Source organism: Oreochromis niloticus, linkage group LG13, assembly GCF_001858045.2.
Source record: "Oreochromis niloticus isolate F11D_XX linkage group LG13, O_niloticus_UMD_NMBU, whole genome shotgun sequence".
NCBI lineage: Eukaryota > Metazoa > Chordata > Actinopteri > Cichliformes > Cichlidae > Oreochromis > Oreochromis niloticus.
The window spans coordinates 2,262,284-2,286,938 of NC_031978.2; the positions used below are offsets into that span (position 1 = coordinate 2,262,284).

A 24,655-nucleotide genomic window follows, 5' to 3' on the forward strand; every position below is an offset into this window, starting at 1 on the left:
TAAAAATGATATATAAGTCACTTAGATCACTTCTAAATGTTAATGTTTGGTTTATTTCAGTGTTTTATTTGTTCCTGAGTAAACCGGTTTGGCTGTGATTAAAGTTAAGCTTCATAACATGTTACTCACAGTTAAATTAGGAGGGGACGGCAGTAAAAACTCCGGACCTGTGACATCATCACGCACGCAGGTGTTCCGACTGTACAAATCACGAGTCCGTGCTCGCGTACTTGAGAACTGAGAAACGGCCGACGAGTCCGTGCTCGCGTTCTCGGCAGGTACGTACTCCCGTGCGTTCTCGGCGGGTACGTACTCACCGAGAACGCGAGTACGTACTCGCGTACTTGGGCATTGATAAACGGCCTCTTTGTATGGTCTGACTTTGCACATGCGCAGTAAGGATCGGGGAGTCCTGATCCGTAACTATCTTTTTATTTTTCGTTTTTGTCTACATTGTACTGAAATGCTTCATCATTGGAAACATTTTAAGAGATACTTATTATTCTTAACATCTTAACAGATACTCTGACCCGTAACTATCGTAAAACGCTACGACCGGAAGTAGACACTTTTCGCGCATGCGGGGTACCGATCGGGTTTCCGGTACGGATTGGGTAGTGACACGGCCTGATCCGGTCCCGCGTGTGCGGGATGAAGACGTTCTGTTTCCGGTTCTGCTGCTTTTCGGACTCTTAATAAAAAGTCAAAGAAGATGCGCGCGCATCAGCGCGTGAGCTCCGCGCTGCAGCGCTTCAAAGAGACCGCGGTGACAGAGCTGCGCGGCCGGCTGAAGGTGACCTCTGACCCCGAGCTCCGACACATGGAGGTCAGGAAGAGTTTAACCCTTTAAAAACCACCGAAGAAGAGTCGTGTGACAGAATAATAACTTTATTTATAACAGTTATCAAAACACAGAGTTACAATCACAACTTCACAGCTCAGACCACACACACTCACTCACACACACACACACACACACACTCAGGCCGAGGTGATCTGAGCATGTGCAGAGGAGGGAGGGTGAAGATGGAGCTGCAGGCACGAGGATTTGTTTATAACTGAGCTTTATTTATCAACAACAGTATAAACAAATAAGGTACCTTTAGTTGTCCAGTACATACATATATATCAGCGGTCCCCAACCCCCGGGCCATGGACCAGTACCAGTCCGTGAGTCGTTTGGTACCGGGCCGCGAGATTTGAGGCTCGGGTGTGAAATGTATGGTTTTCAGGGTTTTTATCGGTTTTCATCGTTATTTTTTTTTTAATCGTTTTTATCGTTAACTCTGTTTCCCTGGGTCTTTTCCCGTGTGTTATGAATAAATCTTTTTGGGGGTAACGGTAGGCCTACTGGTTTCATTTTGTTGTATTCACCCGCGACACCTTAAAGGCCAGTCCAGTATTGCCGGACATAAAGCGGTCCGTGGCGCAAGAAAGGTTGGTTGATATATATGACACAGATGTCGGATAGCGAGGAGGCTTCTTCTCATCATAAACTGAACTTGTTGAATAGAACTATAGTTTACGGCTTTCTTGTCATTGACATGTTTCTGAGACTTACTCAGGAGTTTAAGATCATTCAGCCATGTGTTTCTACATGTTTACCTCTGAAGTGTCTGCATGTGTGAATAAAACAGACAGTCCTAAAGTCTAAATCTGGGCTCTCAGCGAGCATCTCAGATTTAACTACAGTCAGCGTCAGACGTGGTAACTGAACACGACTGTTGGCCGGTCCACACGTCAGTCCAGGAGGAGTGCACTGATCTACAACAGAAAAACAAGTGAAACAAACTCTCTGTGTCATTTTCACAGACTCCACAGGTGTTCACATCTGGGTTAAATCTCAGTCTGAGGAATTCGTTGGTTGGGTAAATCTCATTTATGACTGTAAAGTTAACCTCTTTACGTTAGGGGAAAGTGAAATATACTTTGTTTGTACGGCCTTATCCTCCATGGCCAGTCTTTAACCTGGTTAGGATTTATCACAGTATTTCTGATGTCCTTGTTTGTAAACCTGTTGTCACCAAAGTGAACTCTGACTCTGCAGAGCTGTCTCAGTCCAGGAGGGATGTTAGAGTGCACAGTGTGTTCTTTAATCAGTGGCCTCAGAGGGGTGGGGCCGGCTTTGGTTAGTGGTTTATGACTGTCAGCAGCATCTTACCTCAAACTTCTCACAGAGCGTCTCATGTTTTAAGAAAACCTCATTCTCATCCATAAAATGAGCTACAGCCCAAATCCCTTTGGAAGGCAGGAGGAGCTCAGAGGAGGAGCTCAGAGGAGCGTCGTGGATGAAGGAGGACATGCACAGGGGCGGAGTCACAGAAGAGGCACACAAAAAAACAGCGACAAATGTTATTGAATATAATTTTTTATATTCATTTTTTAATCTTAACAAATAATATTAAAATATATTAAAATATTAAATAAACAAAATGAATTACATTTAGTATTTTTGTTCTTTCACAACATTTATTTTAAAAAGTATTTTATTCACACAGCAGGGTTCAGTATAGAACCACCGTGCAGATGTAGCAGTGACCAGCAGGAGGCGCTCTGATGTTACAGTTATACTTATTGATTGTGATATTTTAATTTGTTTTATTTATTTGTTTTAATTCACGATTCTGTTTTTGTAAAGCTTTTTAAAATCTCTGCTGATGTCATCGTCAGTCGATCGTTTTGTTTGTGTTTGCATTGTAGGCGGAGCTTCTCACTGTCATGACAACCCTCTGCGAGCGTCTGCTGGAGGAGCTGGGGAGGCTGCTGGAGGAGGAGGCGGAGTTGAAAGAGCCCGGTGAGTAGGGCTGAACAATATAGCGCATTTGCGATAATATCGCGATATGATCAAGTGCAATTTTCTAACCGCAAAGGCTGCGATTATACGTTTACGTGACATGCGCGAGTAAAACATGTGATATGATCAAACGAGATTGTCTAACCACAGAGGCTGCACTCTGGTCACGTGACACGGGGAGCAAAGTTTTCTACCGAGAGTGAACTAGCAAGCAAAGCTGTAGCCTACACAATGGCCTCAGGTTCAACAGAACCAGAGCCTGCGGGGATGCTAGTACCAAAGAGGAACTGCACATCAGCCGTGTGGGAATATTTTGGGTTTAAAAGAGATGATGTCGCACAGGGTCAGGTACTGTGTAAAACCTGTCTTGGTAGAGTTTCTACATCTCGGGGAAACACTACGAATTTGTACCAGCACTTTAAGACTCAGCACAAAACAGAGTATGATAGATGTATGGCTAAAAAATCTAGTAGTGTGCAGAATAAACCTAGTAACGTTACTCGGCAAGGATCACTGACCGAACTGTTTGAAGGTGTTACGCCATATGAACGCACTTCAAAACGGCACGTGGAAATCACCAAAGCAGTAACCCACTGCATCGCGAAAGACATGATGCCCGTCAATACGGTGACCAAGCCTGGGTTCAATAATTTGGTAACTACACTGGATAAGAGGTACAGAATGCCCTCCCGCACGTATTTCAGTCAGACTGCAATACCCGAGCTACATATGCAATGTAGGCGGAGGGTTGCAGCGGAGTTAAAGGCTGTTGAGTTTTTTGCGGCGACAACAGACATGTGGTCAAGCCGTACAGCAGAGCCCTATCAAAGTCTGACGGTGCATTACATTACCGAAGACCTCCACCTCGAAGCTCGCAGCCTACAAACGGCCTACTTCCCCGAAGACCACACAGGGGAAAACATTGCTGCTGGCCTGAGAGAGGGGCTTGCGTGTTGGGATCTCCCTGAAGACAACCTTGTCTGCATAACGACGGACAACGCGTCAAATATGGTGAAAGCAGCACAGCTGAACGAATGGACCAGGCTCCAGTGTTTCGGACACAGATTACATCTTGCTATTGGTAAGTTACTGCCGTGAGAGAGAGAGAGAGTGTGTGTGTGCGTGCGTGTGCATGCATGTATGCGCAAGCCTGTGTATCACTCTCTCCCACAAACACACCACACTATTATTTATCTTGTTCTTTACTGCTGTTAATTCTAGATATGTTATGTCAACCCCACACTGATGTACCCACCTCTTCTTATGTATTTTCTTTTTTGTTTTTGTCTTATGTTCTTGTATGTCATGATGTATGTAACAATAGCTTTGGCAACACTGTTCCCATAGTCATGCTAATAAAGCAACTTTGAATTTGAGAGAGAGAGAAATGGTGAAACCTTGCATCATAACTGCAATTGTATGTCTAACACTAATTTTACTTTTTACTTTATTTTTTTTTCCCTCCAGAAAATGCAATCAAAGATGGTAGAGTATCAAGAGCAATTGGGCTGTGCAAGAAGTTGGTGGGGCACTTCTCGCACAGTTGGAAGAAAAAGGCAGCACTCACTGAGGCACAGAAGGAGCTTAAGCTTCCTGAGCACTCTCTCATTACTGAGTGCCCTACAAGATGGGGGTCCAAAGAGAAAATGATTGCCAGAGTGCTGGAACAGATGAAAGCCATATCGCAGGTATTGACAGGTGACCGACATGCACGCTCCCTCATCCCAACCTGGCAGGATGCTGAAGTGTTGGAGTCCATTCATAAGGCACTGCATCCTCTCTCCGAATTTACTGATGCTCTTTCTGGAGAAGAGTATGTGAGCATCTCCTACCTCAAGCCAGTTCTCCATCTTCTGGCAACATCAGTCTTGGCTGAAGATGCTGAGGACACTGATCTGACTAGATCAATTAAAACCAAGGTCCTGGCATACCTCAACGACAAGTATAGTGACCTCAACACCCAGGAGCTTTTGGATGTTGCGTCGTTCATGGACCCTAGGTTCAAAACGCAATACATCAGCGCAGACAACCTTCCTGCCATTAAGGCCCGACTGAAGACAGAAATGGTGGAATCGGCTAGACGTACACATAATCAGGTAAATCCTTGAAAATTATATTTCCACAAACACATAATATTTATATATAAGCTAACTGCAAAACTAATGTCTCTCTTCCCATCTGGCAGGAGAAGAGGTCTCGCACTGAAACTGCTCAAAATTCTCCAAGTGCACAGGCCTCTGGGGGAAAGGCAAAGAAGACTCTTGGTAGTCTTTTTAAAACCAGTGCGGCCTCTTCAGCTTTGCCTCTGCCACTTGAAGATTTCGTGGAGGCAGAGTTGAATAGTTACCTGTTGACCCCTGTCATTGACGGAGAGGATGATCCCTTAGCCTGGTGGAAGGTGCACAACATTCACTTTCCACGACTGTGCAAGATGGCCCGCAAATATCTGTGTGTGCCAGCCACAAGTGCCCCCTCAGAGCGTCTGTTCAGCACTGGAGGGAATATAGTGACCTGCACTCGCTCATCCTTAAAGCCAGCAAAAGTAGATATGCTGGTCTTCCTAGCAAAAAACCTGTGAGCTAGGATGATTATGGCTAGCTGAGCCATACTCATTGTGCACTTTAGTTTGTGCTGTGTTGCTGTTACTTACTGCAGATAATCAAGATGTTCAGCCAGTTTTAATTTAAAGGCGTGTTTGTGTGTGTGTTTATACAATTGCTATTATGTTTGCACTTTATGTGTAATGTTACTGACTGCAGAGATCAGTAAGATGTGTGTATTTTTTATTTATTAGTTTTATTTATTTAATATTATTTTTTAATTTAATGACTGTCTAGTAGTTCACAGATGTCGAAAAACTGAGTGTGGTAAAGCCACTGATTTTTTTTTATGTATATTTCTGCAATCTGCACATTGTACTGACTTTCATTTTAATGTTTACACCAGGGTTCCTTGTCAGCACTTTATGCTCAGATGTTTGTAAGCTAAAAATAAACTATTGTGTATGTTCAAATATACTGTTGTGATTGAAGAAGTTAAATAAAAATGTCAGTCATCAATTCATGCATCACCTCATGTCATCATAACAGAGGTCTGTCTTCCAGGAAAGAACAGTTTAAAATTAATGTAATATAGTATTGGCCATACTATATGATGCATTGCTTGTCTTTGTTTAATAATACAGAAGACAAAGACCTTAAAAAATAATCGCATATCGCATCGCAATCGCAATATTGGGGCAAAAAATCGCAATTAGATTATTTTCCATAATCGTTCAGCCCTAACGGTGAGGTGGAGGAACAACAGCAATAAGGTCATGTGACCTTCAGCTGCATCTTTTGACCCTTCCTTTTCTTTCTCTCTTTGCAGTTAACCCTCAGCCAGACTCCGCCCATCCAGCCTCAGAGGTTGGGGTCCAGCAGAAGCTGAGCAGCCAATCAGATGTTATTACAAGTGACCGATCAGAGCAGGCTCCAGGAGCAGGCAGTGGGCGGAGCTTCAGCTGCAATGTCTGTAGCAGAGACTTCTCCAAACGCTCCAACCTGCGTGCTCACGTGCGCGTGCACAGTGGGGAGCGCCCATTCAGCTGTTCTGTGTGCGGCCGCTGTTTCTCCGCCCACAGCAGCAAACGCATCCACCATCTCACTGTCCACGGGCACCAGCGCCCATACGCCTGCAGTCACTGCGGGAAGGCTTTCGGCACGCGCGGCCACCTCAGGGTACACCAGGCGGCGGGGCGGTGGCCGCTCATGTGCTCAGCCTGCGGAGAGATGCTCGCGACGGTGTGCGGCCTGAAGAAGCACAGACTGACGTGTCAGAGCGCCGGCCAAACGTTCTCCAGACGCGCTGACCTGTCCGCTCACCGCCGCGTGCACCTGCAGCACAAACCCTTCACCTGTCCCACCTGCGGCAAAGGCTTCACAGCACCCCGCAACGTGCGCGTGCACCTGCTCACTGTCCACGCTGGTCTGAAGCCATTCAGCTGCGGAGTGTGCGGGAAGGCGTTCAGCCAGCAGAGCGGCCTAACGGCCCACCAGCGGACACACAGCGGCGAGCGGCCTCACGTCTGTGAGTGGTGCGGCCGCCACTTCTCCAGCAGCAGCGGACTGTCGGTGCACCATCGCGTGCACACCGGCGAGAAGGCCTTCACCTGCGACATCTGTGGGAGGAGCTTCAGCGTGTCGGCCAACCTACGGCGCCACTGCCTCATACACTCGGGCCGCCGTCCGTTCAGCTGCGGTGTGTGTGGCCGCAGCTTCACACAGGCTGCTCACCTGAAGGCGCACGGCGCAGTGCACAGTGGCGACTGGGCCTTCATCTGCAATGCCTGCGGGAAGGGCTTCCGACTGTGTGGCGCGCTGCTCGCACACGAGAGGTGCCACGCGGGCACGAAGCCGCACCGCTGTGGCGAGTGTAGCAAGAGCTTCTCCTCGGTGGCAGCGCTGCGGCGCCACCAGCTATTGCATGGCCAGCGCACCACCCACGCCTGTCACAAGTGTGGGAGGAGCAGCACACACACGCTAAAGACACACCTGCAGCTGCACGCCGCCACTAAGCGCTTCTTCTGTGATGTGTGTGGGCGGAGCTACAGCTCCCCTAGCTACCTGAAGACCCACCGCCGCAGCCACTCGGAGGGGAAACCGTTCAGCTGCTCGCAGTGTGGGAAAACCTTCGCCACTCAGGCCAGCGTCATTCTGCACCTGCGCACGCATAGTGGCGAGAAGCCATTCGTCTGTGAGTTTTGTGGGCGGAGCTTCAGCGTGTCCCAGAACCTCGTCAGGCACAAACGCGTCCACAGCGGCGAGAAGCCGTTCGAGTGCGCCGTGTGCCTGAAAAAGTTCAGCCAGAAGGGAAACCTGAAGAGCCACGAGCTCGTCCACACAGGAAGGAAACCTTTCAGTTGCTCGGCCTGCGGCCGCTGCTTCACCACCATGAGGAGCCTCCGCGAGCACAGGTGTGTCAGCTGACCAAGACCTCGCACACGCTCAGTTAACGTCACACCTCAGAGGACGTGTGTACAGAGGAAATGAAAGAAATTCAAACTTTATATTTGTTTTTACCAGAACAACAAAATTCAGTGTGAATAAATGATCTAAAGAACAGACAGAAAACCTTATTAGTGTGAATGCTTTTCAAGCATTCACAGTATTGTTCTTCGAATCTTTATTATTATTTTTCACACTTATTATCTATTCCATACGTTTTTTGGACTCTATCTCCTTCAAAACCGTTCAACTTAGAAAAACCATTCAAACACCGTTAGATTCCTCTTCTTTAGGACATGACTGCTTCTATTTTTCTCATTTTTAACATTTATATTTTTAATTTTATTCAACTTTTTTCAACAAAAATTTCCCATGTATTTCAATGGGGAGACCCTTCAAATTCTCCTTCAACTTACTCATTTTTAAACTCTTACTACTTCCACATACGTTGACATAGAGCCACCATTCAAACTTTAAAACGAAGACAAGATATTCAACTATTCAACCTGTATTTATCTTTTCAATATCTATTATACTTTTTCTTCAGTTCCAGTTTAAGTTTCATGATGTTTTTTCAGCCGTTTCAGAGTTTATAATGGGTGTGTATGGGACGGAATGTTGGGGCTAGAGTGAGACAGCTCAACTGCTAGAGTGAGAGGAGCAAAAAAGTTAATCTTAAAATCTTTTTTAAAACTGCTGCTGTGTCCGCAGCGTTTGTTCTACAGGTCTGATTTTACCCTCAAAACGTAGCCATCGCTGTCCTCTTTCATCCAATGTGTTTACTATTGTAATAGGTGTTATGGTTCTTTCATAAATGTCACCAATGCACAGCCTCCTCCCTCCAACTCTTCCATAGACTCTAATGTTAAAATGGCTCAGAAGGTTTGTTTGAAAACCAGAAGTACAGGCTGTCTTTCCACTGTCACCACGTCCATATAATAAACTCCACAGGCATGAAAACTGAGAATTTGGTAGACTGGACATTGCTGTCGCTCACGGTGAAAGAATTTTGTCAATACGACATGTACTTTTCATTTGGGAGCGATTTGTTTCGGGCTGACTTTTCTGTTCATTTTAAGCAGCAAAAGTGAGGTGCATGTCTGTGTGCGTGTGTATGGAGCCATTGGGTGCAGTCACTATAGCAACCAGGCTCACACCTGCCTGCCTAACGAGCTCTGTCTCTCACTGTGCCAAGATTCATCTTAAACACTTCTCTTTCAACTGCTGCTGTGTCCACAGTGTTTGCTCTACAGCCATCATTTTTACCCTCAAAACGTCGCCATCGTTGTTCTCTTTCCAACACTGTGTCTTTCAGAGCTCAGAGATGTAAACCTTTACAACTGTGTGGATCCAAGTGGAGGGATCACATTTTAGTCATTCAGTGATTCAAAGAATATGAACTTTTAATATTCATTCAGATGTTTTCTGACTCTGAATTTTCTTTTCTCATTACTTTTTTTCTAATTCAACTTCTGTGTGAATGTCAGCTTTTAGCAGTTCTGCACTTTTGTTTTCAGGTGAAAATTTCTGTATTTTTCATCTCATTCAACATTTTTAACTTAAAATTCAGCAATTAATTCATTTCGGTGCATACATTCAGATTCAAGCATTCACACTGCAGTTTCTTCAGAAAATGCACTTTCTAGTTAAAACTGTTTTTAAATAAAGTTTTAATTTATTCTTTGGATTTTTAAACTTTGTTTCATGTTGTTATTAATTTGTATTATTAGTATTTGAACCATCTTAAGATGTTATTTTATTGTACTGTACAGGTCATACGTGAGGTGCGTCACCTCGGTGCTGAATCAAAGCTTCATTAAACTGTTTGTTTCATATTTGTGTAAATAAACAGTTATAGATCATTCAGCTGTTTTTGGATGACGCAGACATTTCACACCTGTTGTGTTGTTTTGACTTCATCTGAGCACGCAGCTCGTCAGCGTTCTGACCAGAGGTGTGGACTCGAGTCACATGACTTGGACTCGAGTCAGACTCGAGTCATTAATTTTATGACTTTAGACTTGACTTGAAAAAAGGTTGTAAGACTTGTGACTTGACTTGGACTTTTACACCAGTGACTTGGGACTTGAATTGGACTTGAACCTGTTTACTTGAAAAGACTTGATATTTTACCCAAATCTAAAATTTAACATACATATTATATAAAAAGTGCGGACCATTAATTCACTTTATTCATTCATTCATTCTTACCACACTCCGTATGTATGTGAGCGTGGGCTGTAGCACAGCCAATCAAATTAACCAGATTTGAAAAAAACAAGAACAAAAACGCTGGAGCCAAAAATGCTTCCAAGAGTGATTTCTTTCGGGTACATAAACTACGAAGTAGTCAACAAAAAACGAAATGCAATATGCAAAACATGCAAGAAGAGAATCACAGACGGAGATGGAACAACTTCCAACTTTGTCCGACATTTGAAGTTGCATAAAGAACGGTAGGTGCTGCTTTTTTTTTTTTTTTTTGCTACGATGAGACAGCTGACTTAGCTAACTTCATCTTATTAGCAAATGTTCTTCGGGCTACGTTGATGATACTGTTTGGCTTTAACAGGTATGATATGTTTGTCATGCTATTTTAAATCCGGTCCTGCAAGCGCATCCAAGAATAACATGCAACTTGTTAGCTCAGAATTGTCGGTGAATGGTGAGCAGGGTCCGTTTCAGAAAGTGGGTTCTGTAGCTGTACTCAGTCTCTCTCCGTCTCCTCCCCATCATTAACCCCGTAGATTTAACCCAGTTTAGACTGACAAATATTTATTTTACCATCACATCACAATTCAAAATCACTGTGTTTAATTTGCAATTAGTGTATGGTCGTGTTTAACTTAGGGGTGATCGTGGCTCAAGAGTTGGGAGTTCGCCTTGTAATCGGAAGGTTGCCGGTTCGAGCCCCGGCTTGGACAGTCTCGGTCGTTGTGTCCTTGGGCAAGACACTTCACCCGTTGCCTACTGGTGGTGGTCAGAGGGCCGGTGGCGCCAGTGTTCGGCAGCCTCGCCTCTGTCAGTGCGCCCCAGGGTGGCTGTGGCTACAATGTAGCTTGCCATCACCAGTGTGTGAATGGGTGGATGTCTGGATATGTAAAGCGCTTTGGGGTCCTTAGGGACCAGAAAAGCGCTATATAAATACAGGCCATTTACCATTTTGCATGTCTGAGCCAGGGAAATTTTTTTTTGGTTAGAAAATCTGGCCCACCTTAGTGTGTAATTGAGTAGTCCTGCTATACATGGCCTTTTTCTTCTGTCATTTATGTCAATACATCAAATAAAACACTTTGATCTTATATTATTAGCTGTTGTTTATTTGCAAAGGTTATTCTCAACAGGGATGCTAGACAAAAACGGCGTTTTCTACAGACAGCCTAGCATACGCTCTCCACTTGCGAGTGAAAAAGGAAAAAGAAAAAACACCCCTTCCCTATTGGTGTTAGAGTTTAGCATGTCAGCCAATCAAAAAAATGATAAGGCAACATGTGACATTTGGTTGTTTAGGGAGAAGGGGAAGTTTTTAGGAGTGACACCCGCGACGGAAAGCGGGCGAGCGAAAGAAAGAGAGAGAGAGAGTTTTCATATGTGAGACATTAGTGACGTTTAGCGTGTTTGGAGGCTGTAGTTAGTTTGTTGTGTAGTTATTGTTTTGTATTGTGTGTCAGTTATACTGCTGAATTTCATATTTGATCTAAAAAAGCTGTCAAAGGCAGATTCCAGTGTAAACGCTGTCTCCACATAGAAAACTGGACTGATGCACCTCCAGTTGTCAGACCTGCAGGGTTTAGGCCTGTGGTGTTCTCCTCTGTCTTATACTGAACACAAACTACATTTTTTGGACTGGCACAAATAATTTGTGTGCCTTCTTATTTGATGCAGCACACCTGATTGTTCTGTAAATAGATTTAAATGGTTATATAAAAAACACCTGAGGCCTTGGCTGCATTTTTAGGTAAATAGTACCATATAACTTTGTTGTTTGCAAAACTTGTGCATAATTTTTAGAAATGTACAATTTCTATTTGCATTTCAAGTCATGAAAATGATTCGTTAAACATGTAAAAAAATATAACTTTTTTCTACTCGGATTCTGAATTTTTTGTCTGAATTTAGATCAACTGTGCTAATATAGTATACCAAAATGAAAAAAATAACTCAAATTTCAGATATTTGAGGTTGTGCTGTAAATAATGATACCAAACAAGGCAAGAAAAACATATTTTAAAAGTGAAATATAGAAGTAAAATCAAAAGTAGTCAAGAACGGCCAATTATACCCGGGACCCCAGAGGGTTAAAAAAAAGACTTGAAAGGACTTGAAATTCAAAGTTTCGGACTTGGGACTTGACTTGAAAGTTGTCTGTCTTGACTTGCGACTTGACTCTGACTTGCTTGACTTTACTTGAGACTTGACTTGTGACTTGCAAAACAATGACTTGGTCCCACCTCTGTTTCTGACACAAGGACTCTCATGCTTTTCTTCATTTTACATAATTATGAACAAATCAGAAAATTATTTTTTCTCTTTTTTCAAATTTCAAATTCACTTTTAATCAAAATTAAATGTTATAAAAACTTTACATTTTTATTTTATGTGTTTTAAACTGTTGTTGGTTTTGGGAAGTCAGCTTCGGATAGTTTTCAGAAAGATTAATAAAAGTAATTTTAAAACCTAGTAGCGGCCGCCATTGCCGGAAACTGGAGTTTGGCTGGGCCGCGCTATGAATTCTGGGATATGGTGGGCCACGAAGGACACACCCAAGCCATCCTTCAGGATGGAGGATGCAGCCCATGAATTTGGACACGACCGTTGTGCCAAAAAGTGATTGCCGTCCGCGGGAGCGCGCGCAGCCGCTTAAAGCGGCAGCGCCCGTCGGGTGAGAAAGGCGACATCTCACTGATTCTGATCCGCATGTTGCGCTGTGTGTTTACGTCCTTGCGCAGAATCCTTGTACCTGCTCTCATTTACTGTCTTAGCTGTTTGGTGGTTGTTGAAATTTTGTGAGGTTTCACCTGAGATTCTGGCGTTTCAGGCAAAATAAATTTATATTAAAAAATCGATTCAGGATTTTAATGAATCGATTTCACGTTATCCAAGCCAGAATCGATTTTAATCGATGAATCGATTATTAAAACCCACCCCTAGGTCAGACTAAAATAAATTTATTCTCCTTAGATAATTTTTTTTCCAAAGATTCTTTCTTTTGTTAGGTCTTTTGTTAGGTCTTTTCTTTTGTTAGGTCTGAATCTGAGGGCAGCTCCTGTAATCACAAAGACAACAGAACCATCAAACTCAGATATAAATTTTATCCCTCAAAATTGAAATGAAGCTGATTCTTCTGTCCTCACACACTCAGGATCTGAAGTTCTTCTCTTACCTTTTTTCAGTATTACAGTACACTACAGTACTTTAATCCATAGTTCCTGATTAATGAGGAGTTACTGAAGTACAAGCTTTTAAAAAAGATGTTACTGTCTTTACAGATGTGGCAAGAGCCTGAAAACATGCTGTTGTTTGCACATATTTAATAATCAGCTCTGCACAGGAGCTGCAGCAGGGTGCAGCCTGATGCTTTTACAGTATAATACTTGTAATAAAAGTGCAGTAATTAGTGACTGATCAGCCCGGGGCGTTTCTCTTGATTTCTTTAGTAAGTTCATTCACCTGCACAGATTAGCTAAACGAACCCCGATAGCCGAGTGCTCATTTTAGCTAGCTAGGTCTCAGGAGCTAGCTAAGGACGGTAATTACGGATTAGCTTACAAACACGTTTAACTTACTGAAAAGCTCAGCATTCAATCACATCATCCCGGAGATCCTGGTCCAAAAACTGTCTCACCTGGGACTCTCCACCCCCATCTGCCTCTGGATCAAGGACTTCCTGACAAACAGACCACAGTCTGTCAGACTCGGCCCCCACCTGTCCAGCACCATCACACTCAGCACCGGGTCTCCACAAGGATGTGTTCTGAGTCCCCTCCTGTTTACGCTCTACACTTCCGACTGCTCCCCTACCCATCTCTCAAACACCATCATAAAGTTCGCGGATGACACCACAGTGGTTGGACTCATCTCAAGGGGGGATGAGTCGGACTACAGAGATGAGGTCAACAGACTGACTGAGTGGTGTTCAGTTAACAACCTCCAACTGAACACCACGAAAACTAAAGAACTTATCTTGGACTTCAGGAAGGGCAGAGCAGACCCGGCCCCACTTTACATTCACGGGAACCGTGTGGAGAGGGTACACTCCATGAGGTTTCTGGGCGTGCAGATCTCTGATGATCTCTCCTGGACTGCAAATACCACGGCGGTGGTAAAAAAGGCCCAGCAGCGTCTCCACTTTCTGAGAGTGCTCAGGAGGAACAACCTGGAGGAGAGGCTGCTGGTGACATTCTACAGAGCCACCATAGAGAGCATCCTAACGTACGGCATAACAACATGGTATGCAGGGTGCTCAGCTGCAGACAGGAAAGCACTGCAGAGGGTCATCAACACAGCCCAGAAGATCACTGGCTGCTCTCTGCCCAGCCTGGAGGTCATTGCAAACTCTCGGTACCTCAGCAGAGCTGGCAATATCATCAAGGACCATTCTCACCCCAGCAATCAGCTGTTTGAACTATTACCATCAGGCCGACGGTACAGGTCACATAAAACCAGGACAAACAGATTCAGGGATAGCTTCTTTCCCAGAGCTATCACCGTAGTAAATAAGCACAAAAACAATTGAACCTGCTTAACTATACCATATTGTCACTGTCACTATATTATGCTGCTATTCATACTATCATTATATTAATGCTGCTATCCTGTACTTACGATTGTTTTATTGTACTTTTTATATTTTACATTTATATTTATTATTGCATTTTGCACCAAGGGAGTGGCACTCCAATTTCGTTGTACCCTGTACAATGACAATAAAGGCTATTCTATTCTATTCTATTCTATTCTAAAAAGTGCAGCGGGGCCTCGGGTCCTTCTGTCGGGTAGTCCAGTTTACTGAAGAACACCTCAGGCTGTCAGGTTAAAACACTCGGTCGTGTTTTCGTAGCGTAAACGCTGGCCCTCCTCTCAGAGCCTACTGACCAGTTGACCCGACGGACCAGTTGCACGAACCAAAACATGCTAACAAGTGCGCTGGGACTGGGAGACACTTCAAAGAAGTGGAGGGGAGGTAAATGTGTTGTAATAATATGATTCTAATAATTCTACAGATATCTGGAATATACATGCATGTTAGGGTTCGTGCAACTGGTCCGTCGGGTTATTGTCTCCCCAGATACATTTCCATTGTGTTTTTTCCTATTTCCGTTGTGTTTTGTGTGCTTTTGCAGCATTTTTCTTTTTGCAGCGTTTTTCTTTTGCAGCATTTTTCTTTTTGCAGGTGTTTTTTTTTTGCAGCGTTTTTCTTTTGCAGCATTTTTCTTTTTGCAGGTGTTTTTTTTTGCAGCGTTTTTCTTTTGCAGCATTTTTCTTTTTGCAGGTGTTTTTTTTTGCAGCGTTTTTCTTTTGCAGCGTTTTTCTTTTTGCAGGTGTTTTCTGAAGTTGCAGTGCAGCGTTTTTCTTGAAGTTGCAGTGCAGCATTTTTCTTTTTGCAGGTGTTTTCTGAAGTTGCAGTCCGTTTGGCCTCTCAGGGCCACCGTAGATTACAGACTTACAGGTGTGTTTGTATGTGGAGTCAGAGCCAATGAAATGGCAGATAGAGCTGCGAAGGAAGCCACAAACCACGGGTTAGTGACCCGGCTGTTAGCTTCTGTCAGGCAGAGATAAAGAGAGTCGCAAGGCAAGAAATGAAGGAAAGATGGAGAGGAGGAGCACAGGAAGGAGTAGGAGAGAGGAGGTGGTTATATCAAGAATAAGATGTGGACATACTGGTTTGAACACTACACTGTTGATGGTAGGGAAACATAATACAGGGAAATGTGAGTACTGTGGAGCAGAGGAAACCATGGATCATGTTACACAGAAGTATCAGGTGGAGAGAAGCCCACTGACCCACTGACCCAGAACCTCAGTGACATGAAGATGAATCTGGATCTTACGGATTTACTGCCAAAGGACTCGAGAAGTCAAGGTTAGCGGGCCTTGTTCCAGTTTGTAAAAGAGGGTAAAATGTTTGGGAGGACTGAGGGTGTTTTTAGAGGTCGTTCCGGTCCAGACCGGTTGGTGGCGGTAATGCGCCGTTTTGTTGTTTGCTAACGGCCAACAACATTTAGAAGAAGAAGAAGTATCTGCTGCTCGCTCCCAGAGCTGCTTCACTCGCTCCAACAAGCACCAAACCTGCACACGGTGACCGCGAGCTTTGCAACCGAGCCGAGCGCAACATGAACGAGTCGGCGGGACTGCGCTTCCGGCGGCTGCACCGCCCGCAGGTGATCACCGACGAGCTGCCGGAGCAGCGGCACAAAGGGTCCAGGTAAGAGCCGCGGGGTTTGTTCTCATCGAGGCGGTGTTGAACAGCCCACGGGGACACGCTGCGTGTTTCTATTAGCCTTCGTGTTCGGGGTCTTCTCACTCACACACGTTGACTCTTTCAAGGCTCGCCTCGTTATCTCGTGATGCTCACCTGTAAATGTGATCGTGCAGGTGTGTTTACGAGGACGTCGGCCTGCATTAATGAAGCTAGTGTGGGAAACACGGTTGATTGTGGGGGTCAGGTGGGTCAGGCTCCGGGGTGGATCCCTGAGAAACAGAGGAGTCACGTCTCTGTTTCTGCTCTCAGCACCTACAGCGGGAAGATCTTCCGGGTCACGCTGCTTTCTCTGGGCGTCCTCTTGCTTCTTCCTCTCCTGGTCATCATCCTCATCCTCGAGTCTCCCATCAAGCCCGAAGTCTTCACGTGAGTGACACACGTCAGCCGCTTAATGAATAATCAGTTTGGCTACAAACATCAGCGCATTCAGAAATTACTTTAGATGTTTTCAAAATAAAATCCATAAAAACGTGTGAAAGATCCCAATATTTCAATCCTGGAATAACTAGATGAATAAAAACACAGAGTAACTCTGTAATCTGAAACTCTGTCTGCTCAGAGAAAGTCACAATATTCATGTTAAATCCTTTTTGAAATAAAAGTTAACGAGTTTTTGCTGCTGCCCCCGCTGGTCGGTCGTGGTGCTGCAGGCTGAAGGAGCCGCCGATGATGAAGGGCTGCTGGGAGCCCAACCTGAAGCTCAGAGAAGCTCAGAGACTGTTTGAGGACCAGCTCGTCGGCCCCGAGTCCATCGCCAACATCGGAGGTCGGTGTCAGATGTCCGCAGCGACCGGGACGAGGAGCGCCGAGAGCTGACAGATGTTTGTCCCTCTGTGTCTGCAGATGTTCTGTTCTCGGGAACAGCTGACGGGAAAATCGTGAAGCTGGTCGGTCGGAGGATCCACACAGTGACGAGATTCGGGAAGCTGCCATGCGGTGAGTCGTGCTCGTGTGTGCTTCCTGTCTTCACGTGCCGCCTCCTCTTCCTGTGCGCTGTCAAAGTTTGTGGGCGTGACCTGGACTTCAGGTTAGAAACACTTCAGCATGTCCGGGTTTCATGTGTTAGCCAGCTAGACAAAACCTAAATGATTGGCTGGTGTCCAGGTGCGACGCGGCGCTCACCTGTGTCCGGGTGTACCCGCCTCCCTCTGCTCAGAGCTTTAAACTTTACATCATGTGACGGAGCTGCAGGTGAGACAGCCTGAGCTCTGTCACACGCTGACAGTGAGCGAGAGTGACGGGATCAAACCGTCAGCCTGTTGTTGAGCAAGGCGTTACTGTCAGCCTGCCCGCAGCCACACGCTTGCTTCATTTTGGAGTTTCCCAATAAAGAACTGACGGTTTGAAGTTTGACCTTCAGCCCTGATCTGCTGCTTTCAACACAAACACGTGAGAGACCTCGGATGAACCCGGCGACACGCTCAGACCTGGACAGCGTCACAGCACACCTGAGACGCAGGTAACAGCACGCAGTCTGCTGACTCCAACTTAAACCAGCTTATTAAACTGAAGTCTCTGGTTTAAGCCTAAACTTTCAGCCAGGTGTGTCGGGAAGAACCCGAACAGGAAGTTCAGGTCTGCGAAGGTAACGTGAGCTTGCTGTGGCGCTTCCTCCAGCAGGAAGCAGAAGCTCTGAGTTTTGTGCTCGTTGACGTTTGGAGCCTGTTTGTGCCAAAATAAAAGAATCGAACAACCTAAAAAGATTTCTTTTAAATGTTCCTCACACGTCTGTGTCCAAGCACACCTGGCACCCTTTCTGATTGGTCGATGTCCAGCAGGCTCCAGAGAGGACGAGCCCACCTGCGGGAGGCCGCTGGGGATCAGAGTCGGACCCAACGGGACGCTATTTGTAGCCGACGCCTACCTGGGTCTGTTCGAGGTCAACCCCACCACAGGTAAGTGATGGTGCAGCCTGATCCCACTTCCTGTTCCCACGCTTCCTGCCTGCTGGGCTCAGGTGAGTTTCGTAGAGGTGTCATGTGACTGAAAGGTTCTGGCACCCGAAAGTCTAATTCTGGGTTTTACCGTGGCACATCTGGATCAAAGCTAACAGCTGGACTGTGTTCGTGCTGAGTCACATGATCAGGTGGAGCGGACTGTGTGTTTTTCTTTGCAGGTGAGGCGACCAGGTTAGTGAACGGCGGCCAGATCGTCGCAGGGAGGAAGCTGTCATTTATTAACGACGTGGCGGTGACGCAGGATGGAAAGAAGGTGTACTTTACCGACTCCAGCAGCAGGTGGCAGCGCAGAGACTACATGCACCTCATCATGGAGGCCACGCCCGACGGCCGGTACCTGCGTCCAACCAGCGTCTGAGAGCACTGACAGTCAAACGTTTTATTAGAATGGCGTTTATTAATCATCCATACCACTTCCTGTTTGTGACATGTCACATTAAAAGCCTGGCAGCGGTTCTCTAACGTGAGCCGTTTCATCCTCAGCGTCCTCGAGTACAACACAGAGACCAAGGAGCTGACGGTGGTGATGGAGGACCTGCGATTCCCAAATGGCATCCAACTGCTGCCGGACGAGGAGTCGGTGCTGGTGGCGGAGACCACCATGGCCCGGATCCGCAGGTAACCCACCCGACTCACCTGTGCCTGCGGGACCATCTGAGGCTGAGGGCTTCAGAACGTCCAGCACAAACTAAAAACCTTAGAGTTAAAAATATTTAACGTAAAATCACGAGCAAATCAAACCAGGCTGCTATCTGTGCTCTTTAACTTCCTGTGTGAGCCACTCATGTACGATGGATGTTAAACAACCGTCTGCATGATGGTGCTGATGCTGGATCTCGGTTGCCGTGGAAACAGGCTCTCTGAGAACGTCCAGCCTTTTTTTTTTTTTTTTTTTTTTAAACCTACATCAAGTGTGTGAGTTAGAGAGGGAGTCACGTCTTTCTGTGTTTGTGGGGTTTACATGTTAGAGACCGCTGTAGTGAGGACGTCTGTTTTATGGGGACGCGTCTGCACTGTTAGGACCGTTAGTGAGGGTTCACACATGCTTGCAGAAATCAGGCATGGTTACATAATACGTTACGTCAGCGACACACTGGTCCTGACAAACACAGAGAGACGTGAGTGTGTGTGTGTGTGTGTGTCGTGGTCGACTTGCCAGGTGATTTGCTTCCTTCCTGTTAGGCTCCGGCCTGAGCGGCGTGTGAACAGTAAACAGGTCTGTGGTCACGTCTGTTTAAAGAGTTACAGCCAATCAGAAACGTGCACTTCCATTACACTCAGGTCACATGACAGCAGGGGACATGTAGTAAGTACAGGTCACGATGACGTAAATGTTTCTATATTTTGTGTTGGTGAGCGTTTCTGTTGCAGCTGTCAGTCTGACCTCTGCAGGTGTGCTAACCCAGGATTTTAAGGTTTAATCATATTCATTGTTTCTAAAAGAGACTAAAAACATAAATGTTCTGTTTAGAAAAATGTTTTTTTAAGCCACTTTGTTTTGAAATAAATAAAATATTTGTAAACATTTAATAAAAAATGGATATAGCTGCTGTGACATCCCCCGCTGCTGGGTGAGGTTCCCTGTGATGTGAGCGTTTTGGTTTTGGCCCCCCAGAGGCTGCTCAGCGTAACCTCGCTGTCACAGACGGCTGATCGGTGTCATGTGATGCAGTTTCTACGTTTGTCTGTCACGTGACGCTCTTCTGCACCAGGGTCCACGTGGCCGGGCTGAATAAAGGCGGGATGGACACGTTCATGGACAACTTGCCGGGTTTCCCTGACAACATCCGCCCGAGCTCCACCGGAGGTTACTGGGTGGCCATGTCGGCGGTGAGACCGAACCCCGGCTTCTCAATGCTGGATTTCCTGTCCCAGAGACCCTGGATCAAAAAGTTCATATTCAAGGTAAAAACAGACTTTTATACACATTTAAAATTAGACCTGATTAAAATGTCTGAAATCAATGAATCTGACGGTGATGGCGGGAAGGTGATGGTGGTCACGTGCTGGCGGGGAGGTGATGGGCTCTGATACGATGTGGATGCTAGAGCGGATACTGTTAACGTCAGAGCAAAGATGCTTGTGCAGGAGTTTGTGCAGGAGCACGGCTTACATCTGTTGGCGCCTGAGTGGGGGAGGGTCATTTCTGTGATGTCACCTGACGTAGGCACGCGTGTAGCATGTGTGTCTTCACGCCAGTGTTAATGTCGCTGACCATCAGTTTTTATCTGATGATAACAGACAATATATTAAAAATGGCGCACGAGAACAAAACTGAAGATGAAGTTTATCGCCTCTTTCATTAACGAATAAAAGAGAGATGAAAATATCTGCAGAGACGAGAGCCAATCAGAAATGATTCGGCTGTGTAGAAAAGTGGGACGAGTTTGGAAGTGATCCAATCAGAAACAGCCTCTGATTCCCGCCCCCGGGACACGCTACAGCTAATGAGACACTTTGTAAACCGCGTGGAGCGGCCGTCACCGGTGGTCTGCTATCATCTTCTGATGTTTAGTCAAAACTAGGAGGAAACTTCATTCAGAGTGTTCGACCTTTGACCTTTGGTTTAATTATCCTCGGCACACGCACGAGTGAGCGACACGAGTCGGCTGGGCTTGACCCCCCGACCGATTTATTGATCATTACTAACAACGTTACTAAAGTTAAAACTCCGTCACGTGTACGACTCTCACTGGTTTGTGGGGTAAACGGCAGCTCCACCCACCCCCGAAGGTGCACTTTAGCTTAATTTCACAAACACGGACGTGAGCCAGAGCAGACGGATGAAACACGTACTCACACAGTGCCACAGGACCTGAGCTACACACACACACACACACACACACACACACAGTTCTGGTGTGTGTGTGTCACAGATCAGGGTGTAAAGGGGGGAGGCCGAAGGCAGACTGACGCGGCCGTGAAGGTCAGGGGTCAGGTCAGGGTAGCTCTTAGCTACGGATCCGATCGAGCGGTTTATCAAAGTGAACTCTGGAATGATGACGCGTTTCAGAGCGCCTCTTCTTCGTCCTGGTGTCCAGGAACATGAATGAGTCATAATCCAGAGTTTTGTAATCTGATTGGCTGCTCCGTCTGCAGACTTTAACCTGGAGCGAGCGCTCCAAAACCGCCTGTTGCATCAGACACTGGAAAAAATGAGTGGCGGTCGCGCCGGGTTCAGCACCGCCACAGAGCATGCCTGATTTCCCTTTAACTCCTTGCTGTCTGTCTCCTTCTCTCTCACCTTTCCTCCACCCTCCTGCAGCTCTTCAGTCAGGATATCCTGATGAAGTTCGTTCCTCGGTACAGTTTGGTCGCAGAGCTCCACGACGGCGGCGTGTGCACGCGGAGCTTCCACGACCCCAACGGCCTGGTTGCGGCCTACATCAGCGAGGTCCACGAGCATGATGGGAGTCTGTACCTGGGCTCCTTCCGCTCGCCGTACATTGCCAAACTCGACCTCAGCAAGGTGTAGAAGATTTAAAAAGATGACAAGCAGATGGACATTTTTGTGACTTTGAAATGTTAACACGGTGTTAACCCGCCTCTGTCGACTCGTTCCACAAATTAAAGTTCCAGCCTTGGAAATCTCCCGAGGATATGATGATGACTTCACCCAGCGCCACCTACAGGCTGTCCCAGGAATTGGGCAGCATTACCATTTTTGGCTAATCTCTGTTGATTTTTCCTTTTAAGATTCATGCAGCTTTAGATTTATCACCGTTTTTGATCATTTCTTCACTTTTTGACAGTATTTTGTTTGACCGCTGTGTTTAGACATTTTATTCACAACCAAAATCTCCAGAGAAACGAGGTTTGGGTTTTTGTGTTTCTGCTTTTGACATTTCTTCACTGAAAACCACTGCGACTACAGCGTTCACCTGCTAGTTAGCACTTAGCCTGAGCTAAGCTAGCTGCCTCTGACTAACTTTGTTTACACAGAAGAAGAGCGGTTACTCACCGTGATGATAAACTTCCTGCTAACACTGATGCCAGATTACAGGCTGCTTGAGTAACTGCTTCGCCCTCTCGGGACGATTTAATGTGTTTTGATTGGCTAGCGTCTGCACTTTTGCACTTGCATTTTTAAAAAAAATTTTTTTTTAAATTGGACACACGTTGGGAAGTGTTTGTGGGCGTGTCTTTAGTGATAACCAACCAGTCACAAGAGAGGCTAACACAGGTGTGACTGAGCTAAGCTCCCTACCTGTGACTGTGTTTACGTACTTCAGGCCACAGTGATTGATGTCACATTACAGACTGTTTATTTCTTTGTAAGGATTTCTTTGTAATGTTATTTGATTGGCCGACAGCACTGAAATATTTATACGATAGCAGTTTGATGGGCTAGCATCTGAATGGGTTAGCTTGAGTGCTTTGGGAGGATTCAGGCGTTGCTTTAGCAATTGATTGATTGATAGGGGAGATCTTTCGTGATAATACTAATATCAGGGATTACCTGGCAACTGCTGGTCGCTAAGGAAAAATGTGTTTTCCCAGCAGGTTGCTGGTAGTCACAAGTGTGGAGTTGGTCGCTTTGGTCGCTGCAGTTTCCCGTAGTCCCGTAGTGGAAGATGCTGACTTGGCTGCAGATGTTAGCTAGCTAACCAGCGAGCACTAATGAAATTAAAAAGCGCAGCACAAACTGGAAACAGACATGGCTCCTCTTCAAAATAAAAGCTGTCTCTATCCACAGAAACTAACAAAAGCTGCACCTTTTACTTTGAAGGCAAACAGCTTCATTTCCACGGTGCGTCACAGTTGCACCGTTACTTAGCAACATGTTTGAACGTGTCTGCAGAGGACTCCTCTGTTAGCAACCGAAGCGATCACAAAGACGTTTTGAGCAGCTTCCTCTTTGAGTCCCAATTTCACGCCGGTGACTGTCGGTGACCTCCTGCTGCCACTCGCCCAGCAGCCCACCTGTGGCACAGAAGCTATGTCCACACTGGAAGCCACATGGCGACTGCAAGCCTTTCTTTTGTCAACTTGCAGGCAGACGACTGAAATGTTGTCTAATGAGAGCGCAGGATACCACTGATGAACAAGGGTATGGCCTGTTTGTAGAGTTACCTGGGCAACCAGAACTGGTTGCAATCAGCTGTCACGAAGCGTGGCGAGCAAATTGCTTCAGTTGTGGAAGCAGCTTGATGTCCTCGCTGATCACCTCCCTCACATTGATGTCTGTTGCACGTCGCGAAGCGTGGACTCGCGTTCTTTGTGTCATCTGAGCTGTTAAGAGGAGCTGTCCTCCTCCTCATGTCCTCCTCCTCATGTCCTCCTCCTGTCCTTTGTATGAATATATATAACATTACAAACTCGTCTAACCCTACGAATACGTCTTATTCTGCTCATGTAGACGAGCAGGTTTGGTTTTGTAGCGCCGCGTAAACATCAGCGACTTTAAGTTTCTGTTTGTTTCCTGTTTTGTTGATGCGCTGACGTCGTTACATCACAGATTTCCTCCGTCTGCCAGAGCCGCTGCAGTCAGTACAGCTCAACAGCTCCATGCTGCCCCTCAGCAAGCCTCTGGAAGCTGGCCAGTCAGAGGACAGTGGGCTTCGAGGGAGGAGGGGCTTAAAGAGACGGGAGCTGAAGCAGCTTGTTTCAGACAGAGGACGAGCCAAGCACAGACACAGGATTATTCTGAACTGGGAGTTATGCAAAGCTGCTCTCATATATTAGAAGTAAGTAGCTGGAAACGAGCAGAACGGGTCCCTGTAAAGACATTTCAATCATCCACTGAAGACTGACGAGTGCTTTTTTTAGTTTTATTATATTTCAGGCAGTTTAGTGGCTTAGTATGGATAATGCTTCACATGCACTGGATGAGCTGCTTAGCATTAGCAGGTTTTATAATAATCTTTGGGTTGAAACTGTTCAGTATTTGTTCCGTTAATCTTCAAAACTGGAAAATGTGTAAAAAGTGAGGGAAACACTGGAGGATGTTTGTTTAACTGAATCATTTTTTTTATAAATGTGACGAATGATCCAAACTGGCTGTTGACTTCCTGTTTGACCTTTGACCTCAGGAGACCAAAGCTGTGAGCGTTAGGTCAAACATTACGTGTGAAGCGTCTTTCGTGCAGGTCAGAGCACGACGCACGAGCTGAACAAACAAAACCTGCGACTGGAGACAGTGAAGGAGCCCGAGGCTGAAACGCACCGGGCTCATCAGTGTGACATCAGAGCCACAGGTTTGCTCACAGCCTGAGAACTTCACACTGATCTTCTGAATTCATCCAGTTTGGTGGCGTTTCCGTTTTTTGCCTGAACAGTGATGATTGATCAGTGCTTCTGTTGATTTTCTTGTTTTTGTGCCAAATGTTTCTCTCTGTGATGAGCTCTGTATTTCAGTCGCACTGCGTCTTTTTACTTTGTCCTGCAGCCTTTCAATAAAAGCTGAACTGTTATCGCAGCCTTCGTCTTCCTCACA

At 45.9% G+C, this 24,655-nt stretch overlaps 2 protein-coding genes across 5 annotated transcripts; both read left to right on the forward strand.

The window, feature by feature from the left end:
- The first annotated feature begins 392 nt into the window (after positions 1-392).
- On the forward strand, positions 393-8,119 carry LOC102082274 (oocyte zinc finger protein XlCOF6). 3 transcript variants are annotated; one of them, XM_019367090.2, is made up of 4 exons: positions 808-826; positions 2,701-3,875; positions 4,262-4,890; positions 4,980-5,853. In XM_019367090.2, exons 2-4 carry the CDS (start codon positions 3,026-3,028, stop codon positions 5,370-5,372), a joined length of 1,872 nt encoding a protein of 623 aa, XP_019222635.1. In that variant the 5' UTR covers positions 808-826; positions 2,701-3,025; the 3' UTR covers positions 5,373-5,853. The 3 variants fall into 3 exon arrangements, with proteins under 3 accessions (XP_019222637.1, XP_019222636.1, XP_019222635.1); XM_019367092.2 differs by lacking the exons at positions 808-826; positions 4,262-4,890; positions 4,980-5,853 and adding exons at positions 393-793; positions 6,164-8,119 and having other exon boundaries at positions 2,701-2,794; XM_019367091.2 differs by lacking the exons at positions 4,262-4,890; positions 4,980-5,853 and adding an exon at positions 6,164-8,118 and having other exon boundaries at positions 394-826; positions 2,701-2,794.
- Positions 8,120-15,457: 7,338 nt separating this feature from the next.
- On the forward strand, positions 15,458-24,632 carry apmap (adipocyte plasma membrane associated protein). 2 transcript variants are annotated; one of them, XM_005462221.4, is made up of 9 exons: positions 15,458-16,204; positions 16,511-16,627; positions 16,912-17,027; positions 17,105-17,197; positions 18,037-18,156; positions 18,378-18,552; positions 18,703-18,837; positions 19,932-20,124; positions 21,485-24,632. In XM_005462221.4, exons 1-9 carry the CDS (start codon positions 16,113-16,115, stop codon positions 21,692-21,694), a joined length of 1,251 nt encoding a protein of 416 aa, XP_005462278.1. In that variant the 5' UTR covers positions 15,458-16,112; the 3' UTR covers positions 21,695-24,632. The 2 variants fall into 2 exon arrangements, with proteins under 2 accessions (XP_005462278.1, XP_003457534.1); XM_003457486.5 differs by having other exon boundaries at positions 15,461-16,204; positions 18,040-18,156; positions 21,485-21,694.
- Positions 24,633-24,655: the final 23 nt, after the last annotated feature.

Coding starts and splice junctions, on each gene's coding strand:
- apmap (XM_005462221.4), top strand. CDS start 16,113: ATGAACGAGTCGGCGGGACTGCGCTTCCGGCGGCTGCACCGCCCGCAG. Junction 16,205..16,510: donor CAGCGGCACAAAGGGTCCAG/GTAAGAGCCGCG, acceptor TTCTGCTCTCAG/CACCTACAGCGGGAAGATCT. Junction 18,157..18,377: donor CGAGGTCAACCCCACCACAG/GTAAGTGATGGT, acceptor TTTTCTTTGCAG/GTGAGGCGACCAGGTTAGTG.
- LOC102082274 (XM_019367090.2), top strand. CDS start 3,026: ATGGCCTCAGGTTCAACAGAACCAGAGCCTGCGGGGATGCTAGTACCA. Junction 3,876..4,261: donor CAGATTACATCTTGCTATTG/GTAAGTTACTGC, acceptor TTTTCCCTCCAG/AAAATGCAATCAAAGATGGT. Junction 4,891..4,979: donor CTAGACGTACACATAATCAG/GTAAATCCTTGA, acceptor CCCATCTGGCAG/GAGAAGAGGTCTCGCACTGA.